Source organism: Synchiropus splendidus, chromosome 18 (assembly GCF_027744825.2).
Source record: "Synchiropus splendidus isolate RoL2022-P1 chromosome 18, RoL_Sspl_1.0, whole genome shotgun sequence".
NCBI lineage: Eukaryota > Metazoa > Chordata > Actinopteri > Syngnathiformes > Callionymidae > Synchiropus > Synchiropus splendidus.
Window position 1 is genome coordinate 96,211 of NC_071351.1, and position 18,464 is coordinate 114,674.

The 18,464-nt window shown below is 46.4% G+C and overlaps 1 protein-coding gene across 2 annotated transcripts in view; it reads right to left on the bottom strand.

Annotated features, from left to right (window-relative positions):
• Positions 1-12,526, bottom strand: part of LOC128749926 (potassium voltage-gated channel subfamily D member 3-like) — an 80,575-nt gene extending 68,049 nt beyond the window's left edge. For both annotated transcript variants that reach the window (XM_053849941.1, XM_053849940.1), the window contains exons 1-3: positions 12,423-12,526; positions 12,251-12,336; positions 10,327-11,515 (exon numbers count right to left, since the gene is read on the bottom strand). In XM_053849941.1, the coding sequence (XP_053705916.1) occupies positions 10,327-11,429 (1,103 nt within the window). In that variant the 5' untranslated portion in view covers positions 11,430-11,515; positions 12,251-12,336; positions 12,423-12,526. The remainder of the gene's footprint in view (positions 1-10,326; positions 11,516-12,250; positions 12,337-12,422) is intronic.
• Positions 12,527-18,464: the final 5,938 nt, after the last annotated feature.

The following is an 18,464-nucleotide window of genomic DNA, read 5'->3' on the forward strand; positions in this document are numbered from 1 at the left end:
ACCCGCGTGTGTGTGTGTGTGTGTGTGTGTGGTCTCATTTGACCCAAGGGACGGTTGACTTCTGGAATGAAATATGAATGTGTGTGGCACATCATCAGAATAAGATAAGGACTGATTTCACAGTCACTTGATGGGAATTACAGCTGGGGGCCACAGTCACAACCCAGCCTTTTGATCACCACAGACATGAGCAGGGAATAAATAAGATGAGGAAAAAAAACCCTACTAATTCAGTTCAAACCCACCGCTCTGCAGCGTGACAACAATCCAGCAGGGCAACATTGCAGGGAGCGGTCGGATGATGAAAAGTCAAGTCACTCGTCCATACACACATACTCTTCATCAGCATTTGTTTACCTCATTCTACATCACTTTTTCCACTTGAATTCTCCTTCTTATAGCACACCAGCTTAGCATGTGGCCTCCTCGCTACCATACGATAAGGAGAATATATCTGAAAAAGTGAAAAAACAACCCATTTCCGTCTCGACAAAAGCATCACATATGTAGGTCAAGTTATTGACAGAGAGTCCCACTCCTGCTCGACCGAGGCCCAGATAGAGCGCAGCCGTCCAAGACTGGCAGCCAAGTCGCTTGCACAGGTCAACAGGATTGTCCCATCTCTTCTGATCCCACTTCGTCGCCACGTTTGTTTCACACGCAGTCGTGTGACATAAATTGTGTTCTCTGCCGATTATCCAGGGTGACAAAAGCAATTGTTCTGCCACTCTAAATCTGTAGGGATTAATGCTCATCTCAGCGAAGCACTGTGGAGTGTGAAGAATGAGTTCACCTCCAGCCGCCCCAACGAAGAGCATCCTCCTGGAGGAGTCAGTGTTGCTTCTACTCGGACTTCTGCCGTAACAGGGACCCATTCATTTTTGAAAAAGAAGATAAAAGTAAACGATGCTTTTTCATCGGATTAATTCACCAAGTGTCAACACTTTCTTTTCATGACACGTACTTCCACTTTGCTGTGATCCTGTTGTCCATGGGGATGATCCACATGACCATCCAGGGATGGTGCTAAGAACAGACCAACCATGGCAACCCACGATTATTTTCGTTGTTGACTCATCTAGTCTTTTTTTTTTTTTTTCGGTCAGTCGACTAATCGCGATGACCTTTGTTTGGACTCATTTTCAATTTTGGTTTAACCTAAAGTTGCTTCAATCCTCTCACTGTGACACTCTGCCACCTCCCACTGAGGTGGGAGGTGGCAGCGACGGTGACGGCCAGTAGGAGTCGGACCTCGGTCAGGAACCAAGGAAAGGAGCAGAAATTCACATCCTGCATCTGGACGATTCAGAGAATGTGATCATTTCTCACTGCTTCTGAATAACAACCTGCTGCGGCCCAGGTGTGTTTACACCAACAGCAACACGACGCATCGACGCAGGAAGTTGACGTCGACTAATTCTTGCTGTGGAGCCCTACATCAGGGTGAGCCTTGCCTGGTGGCAACCTTTGGCGTGACTCTCCCATCTTCTCCTCTCCTCTCTGACACGGTCCAGCGCCACTGAAGTCTTCAGAAGGGATTCTCTTTCACAGGGAGACAATCTGCATGAGGTTTTAATCTCATTCGCAGCACACGAATGACCTGCTCCAAACAGAGGGTTATTAGTCCATCCAGTTTACAGAACAACTAATCCTTCTCAAAGCACCCAGACTGAGGCACTTCAGTTTGGAGGTTGAGGTGAAACCACATTATAAGAGAGCACAGCCTCAGTTTGGAAAGAGCCGCCGGGCAAAACATTTGATTTTGATCAAGATGTTGGCCTCGATTAACAAGCCAAAATACAAAAGGCTGAAGGTTGTTTCAGAGATTTTTGATATCTTCCAATTTCACTGAACTTCGCAGTTTCAAGATGATATTAGTAGCGAGTGCTGACAAGAAAAAGAGCTTAGAGAGCTAAAATACAGGCTTTGGTGCTTTCACAAATGGAAGCACCCTGCTGGTTCTGGTTCCAGTCATTTCAGCCCTGTGTATCAACAGCCTCGTCATGAGGCGCTTCAGGACTTCCAAAAGGTTCTGGGACTCAATATAGAAAGTGACAAAACCGAGTCTCATAACTGAAGTGAGCTGTGTCAAACTCCACAGCAACACTAAAACATTGAGACAATTTCACCGATACTGAGGAACCGCATCCACCAGATGACTGAATTTCAGAGAGCCTATGCTCATTGCTCTCTAATGGCTTCAGGCACTTTCGGAAGCACAATAGTCAAGTGTCATTTCCTCCGTGAGTTTGAGATATGGAAATGGTTGGTTTTCTGCTATTAATAGCACTAAGAAGAATTGTGCTATGATGCAAATGACACGTGGACTGATCTTCGGTTTAGAAAAAAACAAAGAAAAAAACTAGTGTACACTGGCTCAGACGCTCTTTTATTCAGAAAATAAAATCCACTAATGGGTGGAAAAGCACCGCGATGTCTTTCTTCATTGGAGTTGCAATACAAACAGCAGCTACTGGGATAGATGGGGACGTCATGTTTATCCTCCCGGGACGCCGTTCTGTCAAAACCAACATTATTTGTACACATTTTTTTTTTTCCTTTCTGTGCAGACACTTTCTGGAAAAAACAGACATTCAAGCCAGTCCATGCCTTCATTTTGTCTGTATTTCTGCAAGTTTCCACAAAGCTTACAGGCAAAACCACTGCAGTCCCACTGGAAACCATGGTGGCAGTGTTGCCATGTTTGTTGTGGAGTTTGTCGTTGACATAGACCTTTGACAGTGGGCTGCTCCCCCTGGTGGATATATTGCTGAACAGTAAAGGAACGCATGGAAGTAAGTGATCAGGGACAGCAACATTGTTTGAAACAGACTCCCTCCAGCTGTCAGAAAACCTCAGGTGCACGGAGGATCCTGTTCTACCTGGGTTTCTCCTTGAAACTTTAACGTCCTTCAGGACCTTTCTCGTAAAAAGACAATGTCACTATGACATCAGGAGAAATTCAATAATACATTAGCAAGTGGAACCAGCCTCATAAACTCAGACACTTTTCAAAAATCCACTGCTTCTTGAATTGAAGCCCATGTATTGATTTTGGTGGAGGACCATGAGCTTAGAAACAGGACAGTGTTCTCATCATGAAATGTTCATTCGGCCAACCCTTCCCCCGCTTATGCTCGCTCCACAACCATCCAATCACTCAGGTGGGAGAGGGGAAGTTAGGTTTGGGACACAGTGTCCAGTCACAGCATGAGCATGCCAGACAACAGCAGCACATGCTTCCAAGTCTCTCTGTGTAAATTGCCCTTCAGAGCCACAATGGCCACAACAGACACGTGTCTTGGCTGATTGGTGGCTAGGCACAAACACTTGGCCAAGTGACCAACTTGGCACTCAGCACTCTGACTGAGAGGCAACCCAGGGTAAAATCCTGGCCAGGCTGGATCGACACTTCTCTCCGCTACACTCTTCAGAGGAAATGCCAACTAAAGCAGGAGATTGCGACACAGAAACCTTTTTGACTGATGGTTGAAGACCAATAATACTTAAGATATTGTTTCATACCAACTGTTTTATGCCATGAAAAGACAGAAATAAAATTGAAAAACTGGAATAAAACTTGAACTTGAAATAATGTGCTCAAAATAAAACAGTTGCACAGTGTCATTCACTTCCCTCCACGTGCAGCTGCAGTAAATAAGTCACAGTAGTGTTGTGTGAAATTCATTCATTGTTGATCGCACAGTGGCTTCACGCCAAGTGTCAAACCTTTGTACCGAAATTTCAGATGTCGCAGCTTACAATCATTGCACAAGACGATAGAATCATTATTGCTTGTCCTTGGAAGATGCTGGGTTCTTCACTCGCCGCATTCAAGCTTTGCACAAAAGGGAATAATAGATGCATCATGGCTGTAAACTACATTCGATCAGTGAATGGAAAAAAATGGATCATTTTTTGTGACTTCAATGGTGGAGATCCCAGTCTATTCAAGTCGTCCCGCCCAAGAAAGCCTCACACGCAGACCTGCAGTTAGACCAACGACAAAGGACCAAAGGCCTCTCAACCACACTGAAAAATAGATCATAAATATATAATATTTATCATAAATAAAGCATCACCATCACCAAGCACTTCTTCACAACGAGAGCCACCGCAATGCTATTGAGCTAACCACGACTGAAACAATGCAAAGCCACATGACAGAGCGTCACTCAAGAGTCCAACACTTTCAGACCAGCAAATCCACGACTGCTCGTCCTGCCTGCAGTCCTGCTTGTGTCACTGCAAAGCAAACACCTTCCTTTGGTTTTGAGAAGCAACAGACACTCATGCTGGAGTGTGAAGCCCATGACTATTCCACGTACGGTCTCCAGCATGTATGCCTTTAGAAGTAATAGTATGAGGGGATTTAGTTTTAAACGCCTCATTAAATTTCATTTTTAACAACTCAGAGCTCTTGTGGACCAAGACAACATGCCAGATTTGGCCCCCAGGCCACAAGTTCGACACTCTAACTCATGTCTGAATAGACTGTGACTGGTAGCGCCGGCAACATAAAGATCATAGGTGTTAGTAAGTAGGGCTGGGTATCGATTCTAATTTCAAGAATCGATTCGATTCCGATTCTCATGACTTAGAATCGATTATCACGATTCGATTCGATCTGATCCGATCCAATCTGGATTCAGGTTAGTACTTTTCTGAGCTCTTGCCATAATCAAGTTAAGTAAGTTAGGCAACGTATTAATACTAGTATCATGTTGACATTGAGCAGGAAATGAATGAAGGATTGATAGTCAATGATAATAAAGACCCGGACACAGAGCGCCAGATGGGACTGGCTCATGGGACTGCTGCATTATTAGAAATGGGACATGAACAATTCACCCAAAAGATGCTGCTGTTTAATACTCATGCATTGTTATGGTATTATCAACATGAAAAAAAGATATTCTCAGCCAGTGAAAATGTCAACAGAGTGCTGACTTCACAGCAACCTGACGGTCACTGCGCAGTATGTGAACAGTTCTCTGTGGTCTGTAGTACGTACGACAAGAGGTCCCACTCCTCATCAATATAGTGAGTTGTCAGACTCGTGTAAGATTGCCAAGATGTCCACGCATCACTTGTAATGCCCCCCTGACTGTTGACTGAAGCTTACTTTTCACCTTTTCTCTGACTGACTGGTGCGTGTTTGGGATAACAGACGTTTGCGAGACACCTTAACGTAGTGTGGCTCTGTTACTTTCATTAGCCGCCTGAAGCCCTCGTTTTCAGCGACAGAAGACGGCACATATCTTTGCAAACGAAGCTGCAGTCGCTTCAGTTATTTCGACAGAGCGTGCAGAATTACCCGCTGGTGGTAAAGTTCACTGGAGTTTCATTTGTTGTGGCCCGGTGGATGGCTGGGAAAGGAGCGCTGGGTGATGTCGCGTCACGTGACTCATGAGGTGGGTCGTATTTCCGCAATACTGCAACACTTCCAATAGCTCCATTAGGCACAACATGCTAATTGCTATGCTTTCATCGAGCGCATTTTTGGTTTGGTCGCGTCTAAACCCAAAATGGTGCCAGACCGTTGCTATGAGCGTTTGAAGCGTTTTCAAACCCGGCACGTTGCTCGTGTTGCCACTGTGAGGAGGCAGGTTGTTTTGACTGTGGCGTCATATCTGCCGCCTGCGTCAAAGGGCTTGGACTTCACCCGGAGAATACGTGTTAAAACGTCAATCAATCCGATCTTTGGACCGAGGAATCGATTTTATGGAATTGATGTAGGAATGGATTCAGAATGGGAAAATCAATTTTTTAAACACAGCACTATTAGTAAATCTGAACATGCTGAACAACGAAGCAGTGGCAGCGAAGGCAAATTCAAAACACACCTGGGGTTTTCAGGAGAGAGCAGGCAAGCGCGCATCAAGCCCTTTGATGTACGATTGGGAGGCGTCATCCCATCAAAGGAGATCAAGTCGGATATGTGTCGGAGAGGAAGCGCGTGTGCCATTGTGAGCTGCAAGTGTGACACAGAAATTCTGCTGCGGGAAGTGAAAATGTGAATGAATTATGGCGCGAGACCCCCAGATAGCTACAGTGGATGAGGCCGAGAGCCGTTGTCTGGGAGACAGGGTGCCGTGCATTGATCCTACAGCACCAGTGATCAAAAGAAGCTGGTCTTTGGCAAGGTTATTAATCATCCTCGGGCACGGCACATTATGCAGATGAGCACAATACCATCAAACAGTGCTCATTAGCTGATCAATTCTAAGGCCCAAAGAGGGAGAGCGGAGGGATGAATAGACGCACTGTCTTCGCAAAGTATAGTCAAAGGTCGGCCCTCATCGTGTCAATAGTCAGGCCAGAAAATTCCACTCCAAACTGTTGCTTTTGAGCGTTGAAGTGATTACAGTGATTTAGTGATTCAAATATTCACAGGCCTGTTCTCCCCATAGATGCGCGTCGCGGCACAGTGGGAAGCTGTGAAGTCATGGAAGGCAGCGCCTGTGATGGCTTTACCTCAGGCAAAACAAGAGAAGCAGCATCAAGCCCAGGCCGAGGCACCCTCTTCAATCATTTACAGACACTAACTTTTGAAGGAAGATCTAATACTTTCCCAGGAAACTATCTTCAAATGAAAAGTCGCGCTCCTCAGGTGATGCTCGCGATTCTCATCATGGACTGTGGTCAATCCCCAGTGCTTCCAAGAGTCTATATGCTCTGATTGCCATCACCCAGCCAACGCTTCTCTTGTTTTTTTCCATGCTAAAGCCACGTATTAAATAAAGGTTGAGAGAATAAAAGGAACAATATCCATGTCTTCGACACCTCAGAAGGCTGCTGGTTGAAATGATACTCCGATATCATGAAGACAAAAATATTTTTGTGGATGGACGGAGGTCAGAATTGAAAGTAGAAAGCCAGTTCACATGAGTACATTGATTTGCAGCTGGCTGTTAACTGTCCAAAGCAAGAGGCAATCCACTAAATTATTTGTCCTCCCTGGCACCAGCTGGGATTTAGTGCGAGGCCATTACCATTGAAAAGGTCAGGATCAATTTGTCCAACAAAATCCCTCCATGCTCATACTTCCTAATATCTGATTTAGCCTAAGCCTCATTGTGTGCCAGCATGCCCTTCTCTTCAAGGCTTTTACCTCTTCAGGTCAGCGTCGTGGCCCCAGAGCTTCAACATGGCTCTGAAATTGAACTTTTTTGAAAAACACGCCCACAATGCAAACTCAAATTCATAAACAGTGCCTTCTCTAACAATGCCAATGTCCTCATCACCGCTCCCCCGGAGCCTATTTCCATTTCCATTTTCAGCAGGACACATTACTGGATACACAACAAAAGGCTCCACCTGATATTTAGCAGTCCACTGTTGGAGGGGATTATGAATTCTAATTGAGATAGGATTCTGATCAGATAAACAGGGGATTCAAAAAGCCACAGAGAGGACTGCCAGGCCATTGTTCTCCATTATGATGTCAGAGTGCCACTCAAGCAGGAGGGATTTTCAAATATATTTTGTCTATCGAGCCACCAAAAACCCGGATTATGGTTGGTGTGATGCATTGTCCGAGCCCTACATGGAATGAGACAGCGCCAGTGCTGCAAGCAGGACAGCAATGCTCCAAAGTACTACTGAATTCATGATGATCCTGAACGCAGCCACCCTGATTGGACTAAACTGTACCCAAAGTTTGATCAGCGTGGGAGGATTTCGACCTTACACTGTGAATACTGTGGTTCTGCACAAGATAAAAGGAACTTGGATTCAGAAGAGTGAGATGATTTCTTATTTTAAGCATGGATTTTATATTGCTGGTTTGACTCTATGCAAAAACTCTGACCTCAAGCACAACTTCATCTTTTCTGTCTACAATAGACAAGGAATCTTGAAATGAGTTAAAGAAACGGGTAAAATGATATTTTACATCGCTGCCGCTGTCTCAGAACAATTATATGTTTTATGCTTAAATTTACTACATAGTAGTGATCCAGGCTGCCTGTGGAGCAAAGGGTTATGGGAGCAGGGTTGAGGTGACGGATAGTCAGGATAGTTGTTGTCTGACTTTTCTGTCTTGTTCTTAACAAACACAGTTAGCACCATGAGTTTGCAGCATGTGTGCGCAGAGGACCTGCGTATGGTTACATCACTTCTCTTTCAGTGTCATGTTTTACTTCTCACAGTATGTTGTTTGGAAAATGTTCATTTTATCATGAGGAAACTTCAACACAACTGCACAGGAATTTCTCCTTTGATTTGGGGATTCAAGATGTTGTTTCTAGTCTAGATACGGCGGCTCATCCAAGTACTATATAGGCTGGAATTTTATCTAGGTTACACACTTTCACTATAGAATTTGCATTTCTCGTCCTGAGCCGGCTTATTTCAAGAAAACAATCTCAATGCATGCACAGATAATTGACTGTTCAAATCTGAACTTCAGAGTAGCCTTTTTTGCACTCATCACTAATATCTATGGATTTTTGAAAATAGTAGTTGCGACAGCTGATGGGAACAAGACTGACAACAATTCTGGGAGAGGACTTCCTGGTTCCCAGAGTGGAAGAGCAACTGCGGCGCCACTGAGCCGCCAGTCGGAAACAACAGCATTTAGTGGAACCAAGACGGTTCTCAACACTAACAGAAAAGAGTATGACAAGTCAAACAGTTCAGCAAGAACTGCTTTCATCTGCAGTAGTCAAAGTCATGCGTGTACGTACGACACCAAGGACCGAGTCTGCCCCACGAGCGTTCATATCAGCATGACATTCATGCTACATCTGCTTTTGAGTGGGTGTTTTTGAGGCGTGTGCTTGTCTTGAGTGGAGAAACTAAAAACACTGAAGCACTTGGTGAGCACTAAGCATTGTGTTTTGGTAGCACGACAGCTTCACGCTGCAGCAGACTGAAGATGAGCACGAGCACAGAGCTGGTTTGCAAACAAGCTAACCACAACATTTACAAGTCTCCAACCATCTATTGTCTGCAGATGGCGTGCTGTGAGGTCAAACCAGGCGAAGAGGGAGAAGTCAAACAAAAACGTATCAGTAGATTCTTCTGGAGATTTAAACAAATCTTCCCTTTGCAGAGTTATTATGTGTGTTTTACTGACGTAAACCCAGAGCAGGGACCCGTGTCAGGCAAGTTTACATTAGTCAGCAGATGCAGTGGGCCACAACATTAGTCACTCTGACACCCACTTCTGGCCTCTGCTTTATTGATGAGGCCAAGCCCAACAACTACCACCCCCTTAGCACACAAACACACATCCACACAGCGCAAGCTTAAGAGCAACAGGAGAGCGACTCCGTGTCTCAAGTCTCACCGCTGTGTCTGAGCAGCGTGGAGGAGCAACGAAAAAAGAGGCTGCTTCTGTCAGAAAGGCAGCCGCTGAACTAAGAAATCAATCCAAAATATGCTCAACACCAGCTCTCGTAAATGACAGGCCACGAATACAGACGCCAAGTGTGTCACCGAGAAAAGAGGCTGAGAGCATTTATAGCCTCCATGACTGTGATATTTAGCAGGATGCTGCAATTTGTCAGCCTCTCAGTCTGACTCACACACCATTAGGCCTAATAGTTGGCGTATCACAGAACCGTCAGCGCGTACGTGTGTGCAAACCCACGGCGTGTCAAATTAATGATGTATGCGCGGTTGCCGTCACCGCCGTAAAAACGAATATACGATGACATAAAGACGAAGAAAAACAGGCTGGCAGTTGTAGATCACCAATGCATCAAAGTGCCTCACGTGCGAGGACAACAGTCGCTGCGCATTCTTACTTTTCAAAGAGGCGGCATGCAATAGGAAAGCTTTCAAAAGACAACGCAAATAAATGAAGGATGATGAGGCGCCATTCAATGCAACACATACTTTACAAAGTCCATGCCTACAATAGACGTATAAATGGCTGAACTTCATTTATTCCACAACCTTAAGATCCCTCTTTTGACTAAAACTGGGAATTTGAATAAACAGCCATTTCACGGAAAGCTATTCAGCTAGTAAAAATATTCTGTTTGTGCTTCTGCACAGCCATAACGTATGCTGTTGTTGTTTCCCGACGATGCCGTTAACCTTCCCACTGCAATCTCCGACATATCCCTGTCTCCATCCTTGACGGACGGAGGGCAGACAGCTGCACGGCCCACTGCTCTGGCTTTTGAGTGGCAAAGAAAACTTATGTCTCCTTTGAAAATACATAGAAAGTTGGTTTAAAGAGTCAAGCGTTTGAGGCCACACAGCAGACGAGCATGTAGGAAAACAATAGCAGTCAGATCCACACACACACACACACACATCAAGGCAGACGCTCTGCATTTGCAACCAGATAAAAGTGTGCTCTGCTCTTACCCGAGTGTTGTCATAGTAACGATGGTGTACCAGAAGGAGGCAGGGATGCTGGTGAATTTGCTGGAGGTTGAACCCTTCTCTGCGTAGAACATGACGGTAGCAAAGATAATTATGGCCATAGTGAGGGAGAAAAGCAGGAAGCCCAGTTCTGACGCACAACTCTTGAGAGTGTAGCCGAGGATGCGGAGGCCCTGCGAGTGACGGGAGAACTTAAAGATGCGGAACACGCGGAAAACTCGCAGCGTCACAAAGGCTCCGCTCACGTCCTCATTGTCGGTCATCACAAGGCCTATGTAGTATGGCAAGATGGCCACCACGTCGATGATACTCATGACCGACCGCATGAAACGATAGCGGCTCGGGGCGGCGAACAAGCGCATGAGATACTCCACGGTGAAGATCATAACACAAGCGGTGTCCATGCAGAAGAAGGCCACAGTGTAGCGCTCGCCACACGGCACTTCCTTTTGGTTGGGGGCTGAGCCGCAGGGCACCGTCTCCACCACGTTGGTGATGACGGAGACGGCGATGAAGAACCCGGTGACGTAGTAAAAAACAAGGGCCATGGTGGACGTGTGGGGGTTCTCAAACGCCCGCCACATGGTTTCCCTGAAGGTCATATTGGGAAGCTTGGCATCCTTGTTGTCCTCCTGGTCATCCATCAGACGTTCGGCGTTCTCCCTCTTCCTGTCCTTGTACTCTTCATAGCAGCAGTCGCCGATGATCTCCGGGACGATGCCGAAGAAAGCCAACTCCTCGTCGTACGAGGAAATGCATTCGTAGCGAGGATAGTGCAACTTTCCCGTGCGATAGAAGTTGAGAACGCTGCGGAAAACATCTGGGTCCCGGTCGAAGAAGTACTCTTTGGTTTCTTCGTTGTAGAAGAACTCCTTCTCTGAGCTGCCCAACAGAGTGTCAGGATAGCGGTCCAGGGTGTTCCTCCAGGTCTGGAAGCGCCGCCCGCTGACGTTCAGGATGATCAGCTCATCTTGCCGCTTGTTCTTCTCCGTTGGTGCAACTGGCATGGGCAAATTCGCAACAGGCATCCAGCCAATTGCTGCTGCCCGAGCAAAAGGAAGCCATGCTGCGACTCCCGCCGCCATGTTGTGTCCGACCTGGAGCGTAGGGGCGAAGAAGTCCTGCACCTTCACAACCAGTTTGACTTCAGCAGATACAGCATCTAGCAGTGCTGGGTGGTGTCGGAGGAGAGGCAGGCCAGCGAGGAGTCAGCAGGAGAGAAAAGGGGAAACACAAATTAGATGGCGAAAGACAAGGAAACACCAAGAAACTCTGTAGTGGCAGCAGAACATCTGCAGGGAGTCGCGCTCACTGAAGTTAATGTGACTGGCTGCAGCCAAAACACTGAAGTGATGGAACTGAGGACGGTAGGAAACACAGTCCAGTGGAGAAGAAACAGCACACTAGGAGGACAGCAAGTGTCTACGATTGGCACCTGGACACTCTGACTTATTTCCATGAAGAGGTGTTCACATGTTGCTCCACTTATTATAGGAGAAGTTCTCCTGCATTTCTGAGCATGAAAACCTTTTTTGGAAGCTGAAAACAATGGAAAATAGACCCACTCCGTATACAAACTCGGATGGGATCCTTCAGCAAAACACGTTGCGTCCAAGCACTTTACAGGGGGAGAATCCCTCCAGTTGGGAATGGAAGCCGAATTGAAAGCATGACTGAGTCGTCAAGAATACATCCGTAAAATGTGCACAAGTCAAACCCGTCTCACAGAAACCTGTTGACGGATGAAGTTCAACGTCACAGTTGACGGTGGACATTTAAATTCCAAACACACCGTTCACTTTGCAGTGTTGTCACTTACGCCGCGCTCACAAACCGCAAACCGTCAAATGCATTCAATGCGTGACAAGACGCGGACCTTTACATCCAGTTGGCCGGTCTCACTCACCGTCCAAAGAGGCTCCATCCAAAGTTCCGCCCGGACACCTGCTGCCTCGGTGCAATCCCCGCGCGCTCGGCTGATTCAGGACGCGTCTGGAGGGGGAACACAAAAGTTGGGACTCGAAAGAGAAGAAGAAACAAAGCCAGAAATGCAGAGGAGATGACGGACGTGAACGCACCACAGAGGTCTCATTTCGGTTCCCATCGTGCAGGAGGAAAACGGATGCGCGGACTCGTCGGTGAGAGGAGCGTGGTGGACTCGGTTCCCCGTCAGAGTGTCGAGAGAGACGGAGGAGGAAGAGGAGGAGGAGGAGGAGGAGGAGGAGGAGACTCGCTCTGTCGCGCGCGCGCTCGCTCTCTCTCTCTCTCTCTCTCTCTCTCTGGTTTGTTCTCCCTCACAAAACACGCACTCACTTTCCGACAAACAGCATCTCCGCTTTCGCACACACTGAAATTCAGAGGTAAGCCCGCGCGTGAATCAGCCCCCTTCCCCAGCATCACCGCTCCAAAGCCACTGAAGGAGACAGGTTTCCTCTGAATGGAGGAAGCGCAGCCATTGATCCGGTGGGCGCTGCTTCCCAGCCCATTTCACTTGCACCTCTCCATCCCAGCGGGCCCTGCTCCACCTCCAGTGGCATGAGACTGGATGAAGTGTTTGAGGTCTTGGAGCAGGGTTTCGTGGGCCGTCTTCAGTCCCATGCCGCTCAGAACAAGAGCTGTGAGCAGCTGCTCATGGAGACAGCACTGTTACTCCTCCATACTGTAGTGTTGTGACCTCCTCAGGAGGACGGCCCATCATGTTTTCTCTGAGCAGGACCTGATGCACGCTGTCAAATACTTCCCCCCGACCTGCAGACGCTCCTGTCACTGGGGCCTCCTGCCGGAGAAAGGAATGGCACCATTGTGACTGGAGAGTAGTCGCGCTGAGCAGAGCTGCTTGGATGCCAATGAGAGAACTCTGTTCAATTCATCAGGACAATTCACTGTTTACATTTGGCCTTGACTCTCTCAGCTGCCACGGCGTAATGACGACACAAGAGCAGACCTGTTCCACGTGTGGCTCGGGGCCATTTGCGGCCCGATGCCGGTGTTTTTGTGGCCCTTTTGACGTCAGACTAAAACTATAACTGATATGTTTTCATCTGCCTCTTTTCTCTGTCTTTTTTAGTCACCACCACTTCAGCAGTAAAAATAGTAATAATAGGAATAAATTTATCTGGAATGTTTGGACCATAGTTATGTTGATTTATATTCAAATGTCTGAAATATTTCAATAGGTTTATATTGACACGTCTTAACATCCTCACTCACCTTTAATCGTTTTAGCTTCATTTTCTTTTTTCTTAATAAATAACTTCCTTCATAAAACAGCCATAATGCGGTGAGCCTGTTGAGCTTCCTACATTATTGAGGACGTGCTCTCCCATACAAGAGGTGTGAGACAAACTAAAGACTTTGTCAGTGCCATCATCTCTGCTGCGGGCGCCTTGCAACAAAGCCCTCGGACAGCTATCACACTGAAGAGACACCTGATATGTTGATGTATACATTGAGGTACGTCCAAGATCCACAAACAAATTCTGGCGTTTTTATTCCCCTGCATGCACAGTCAGCCACTGGACGGTGTCAATAAGAGTCACAGCCCCCTGTATGTGTCACAAGCGGCTGGTTCCGATCATCCATCATTCTGGCCGACCAGGAATCTGTCCGTCTGCACACATCAACTGATGTTGAAGTCTAAGACTATATCATTCTCCATTGCTGCCAACAAGTGTTTTTGTCAAGGAGTCAATGACCAAAGTCAGTTGAACATGCAGAAAAGAAGCTACAATGTGTACGTGAAAATCCACTGTATGGTGAGTCACTGTTTTTTCCCGCATTATTTCATTCAGGACGTAAATCAGCACCTTAAAATTCCACCACAGTGCTGGACACACCAAGCAACACTCACTTGATAGCTGGGCTGCGACCTCTCGTAAAGAAAGAAATATTTGTTCGACTTTATTGTCGTTGTAATTCAGCATGGAATAAAACGCCGTCTTAATAGAAATGGACAAAAAGCAAGGCTGAAAAAGAAGCCATGTGCACAAAGGCCTTGTCGGAGTTTTAATACGTGTTTTTTTGAGTGGAGAATTAATTAATTATGACAGTAGAAGTAGAGGTAAAAGAAGAAAAAGTAGAAGTAAAAGTAGAAGGTGATGGGTTGCAGCCTGCCACCTCTTCAGGACCTGTATGCCTCTAGGACCCAGAGACGTGCAGGTGGGATCAGAGCCGACCCTTCTCACCCTGGACATGCACTGTTTGTTTCTCTTCCCTCTGGCAGGAGGCTACGGTCCATCCAGACCAGAACCTCCCGTCACAGGAACAGCTTCTTCCCCTCGGCCATCAGACTGTTAAATTCGTGAACAGCCTTGTTGTTATATTATTCTATTTTATTTTATTTGTTTTTTGTTGCACTTTATTCCAAGACACTTTCCTAGTCAGTGGGCTCCCCACTGACCATGGCAATAAGTCTGATTCTGATTCTAAACTCAATCAGCTAGCGCACTGCATGTGTCGTGCACTGTGAGCAGGACTGCTCCCCATACAGCAGGGGAAGGTAAAACCCTCATGTTCATGCTCATGTGAAGTGTGAAGGTCCGGTGGAGTGTCTGTCCAAGACGGATCTGAACACTGTGATGTCAGCGACTGAACGTACGAGATCCAGGACACAAGGAGATAAAGGTCAGTCATGCCTGCCTCACTCATCGAAGCCTCTCTTTGGTGGAGAACCACACGGTCGAGTCAGAGCTTCAACAACTGCAAGATGACATCACTTAAATAAAGGTGTCAGTCAAGCCTGCGCTTTCTAACCAAGCCACCCATGATAAAACCATTCAGGTCAGGGGGATTGATTTGCAGCCAAATTACATTCAGGCGTCGACGTCTCTCCGTCCCCCGACCATTCAGAGCTTCACGTAGGTTCAGCCATAATTGAGCCATCAGGGATCTGGACTTGACTCCATCTATGCAGATTTGTATTGATGGAAGTCATATGAACAGTCATATGAACAGAGAAAGCCACTCACACACATGCAACCCTGCTAGCAGAGGTGGAGACTCCACCGCACCAGCTGTTCCACACACGCCAGCGAAGAGTGTCACGGTCAGCTGCTGGCTGTAATGACCGGAAGATGCAATACATGTTCAAGTTTCCACACCTCTTTTGAACTCCAATACGTTCTGCCTCAACTTTTGGTCGGCAGTTTTCATCGCCTTCATTTTGTTCATTACATCCAATAAAACAAACAAAAGGACACACAGCCTGCGGGAAATGATGATGATGCATGAGCAATCCAGAGACATTTTTCTTCCACATTCAAAATAGAAAATCTCAAATGATTCCTCTTCAGTTCTACAAGTGGTTCAGATGGCTCACACTGCAGTGAAGCTGCAGGTTGATAAATCAGGCAACTTTTTGTTCAAATGATTCCCTGTGAAGTTATAAAATTGAATCAAGAGACATGTCTGCAAATCCATTTTCAAAATTGTATGATCCAGCTTGGAGGAGACTGGTCTTTTGAATAATTCCTCAGAACTGGCCTTCCACCTGTCCCACACACCCAAAAGAGCTTGAAATAAATTTGCACTTTGCACCGAAATTTGCATTTGCACCTTTCCCATTTACCCTCAGTTCAAAAGCATCGCTTTTTTATTATGACAAGAAAAACACAAAGCGCCTCCAGCACCTCCACGAAAATGGTTTCTTCTCACCGGATCTCGCTTTATGTTCTCCTGCAAACCCAACATGCAGGGATGAAGAAGTAATTAGGCTGGCAAAGAACAAACCAGCCTTGTTTGCATCAGAACAGCTCACTACAGGACAAATACAGGACGCTTGTGATGGCACATTTGTTTAGTGTGGTGAGAGCGGCTTGCATCATCAGCGGGGAGGCTTCTCCTCAGAAGACGCCCCAAAAGGATGCAGCCTTTGAAGGTTGTTTGAGAAGACCATGGAGCAGATGGGGAATATACTTTATTTTTTGAACAGGTTTGGGTGAGGATAGGGATGAAAGTTCAGTTCGTTGAATCCCCCTCTGCAAACCCGAACCTTCAGGTTAAAAATACTCTCTGACGACAGTTAAAAATGAGACCGACTGATCAATGTAGGAAGCTAAAATGTAGTTTGCAGATGGTCACACGTATGGCAGGCCCTCTCCTCATGTTTGACACATGTGCACGACATTTTTATTACCTGACTGTAAGATCTCAACGGTGCCACAATCGGGCACCAAAAGACAGACGGCCTTTGACTCTCAGTCAGACTATACCACGGCGGGCCAAACGCTGGCCATACGTAACCGTCTCTCAGTGCATATCCATCAGTTTCCTTGACTTGACTTAATCCCTCACCGTCTTCTTATTTTTTGGCCTAATCCCGATTATGCATTGAAAATCTTCCTTTGGGGATTTGGTCATCGAGTTTATCCTCAGTGCGTCTGACGCCGATTTGGCAGCCGCTCCGCACTCTGTTCAGGAAGCCGTGTTGTGACTGTTGCATTGGACACGTGCGTTTGGGCCCGGTCCAGCGCACACAGAGAGAAAGGCAGCGGCTCCTGCGCCAAGCCCTGCCCCAGCAAATATCATGATCTGTGTGTTTGGCTCTGATCAAATGGAATGAGGCAGCACTGTTGTCCCGATGCAAACTTAACCTGAAGCTGCATGAAAATACGCCATTGAAAAAGTATGTGTTTGATTCTGCTGTACTGTAAACAGACAGCAAAAAACGCTATAAATATATCTGCGTGATATCGTGAAATTGTTTTGCATGACATTGCTTCAACAGCCTGCAGGGGGCGCAGGCTTAATAACATGGCTTTGTCAAGTGTGTGTCAAAGTATCATTCTGCTGAGGTGGAGCAGAACAAGACTGCATACTGACCTGACAATACGTGACGGTGGACACAGCACAACCGGCAGGTTCTTATAAGCGGTAAGTCAACACTGAGCATGTCGGGAACTCGCCTCTGACTCCCTTTCATGCGTCTGCTCCTGTCCTGAGGGTGAACCGGTCAGAGGCGTGAGCCGGTCATTGCTATTCAGGACCTGCACCAGCTCTCCACGAAAATGTTACTCCAACTTATAGATGACCTTCTCGTAGACACGGAGCCACCTCGGAGCAGCAGAGGGAATACAGGGAAAAAGCCAAGCACCTGTTTATATTCAATGGGAAATATAAACGGCAGCGATTCTCGAAGCAGATGGGATTGTTTTTGATATGATAAGAACAACAACAAACATGGAGGAGTCCTCCCTGAACAGACGCGTCTGTTTGCTTTGGTTCAGGGAGGTTGTCTGAATGGACTTGAAATTCTTATACAGATTTGTTTTTTTCAAAATAAACAGTATTTTGTTGTTTAAATGTATGTGTGGCTCCATCATTTGATTGATCACCAATGATCTAATTAGCTAGATTATTTTTGGAAAGTCAACCCCAGCCCTAATTTGTTTGATGAATTTCTCTGACAATTAAGATCAGTGTCTTAGTCTAAGGACCTGGACAGAAGAACAGCAGAGTCTAACAGGTCCGTAAAGTGAAGCGTGTGTGTTCAGGAACAGAAACATTCTCCGACAGAAAACTCCTTCAAAAGACCTTCGTGCGACAAGTGAATGGGAGAGAGGAAGCAGACCACACACAGAGACCAGACATCGTGGTAGAATGACATCCCATCTTCCTTTTTATTGGCCTTTTCATTCCAAACGACCCGGGGAGAGGTTCACAACATCAACCACAGGTAAAGGACAGATGATCCCAGTCAGCACTTCAACCGAATCCTCCTTTTCACACTGCAGTGAAGTTGGAAAATGCCTTTTGGTTGGATTCACTTCAGCTCAGAATGGACCCATAAATCAAACCGTCTTTGGTCACTCATTTGAATCCAGCGACACAAAAACAAAGACACATCCAAACTCATGGCTGGGCAGCACCAATGAGCTGCTGGAAGTGGAAGGGGAAATTCCAACCCCAAGATTCAATCAACCCACATTTAATGGGTGAGTAGTTGTAGATAGAAAGAAAAGTGAAGAAAGATGGACTTAAAAGGTAGATGTTCAACTGTCAAATAACACACAGACAATAGCATGTTTCCAGCCCCTGACTGCATGCTACCCCCAACAGGCTTCACCATTGGTTTGCCTCACTCTGAGGCTCTGACTCGCCACTCACATACAATACACTCTCCA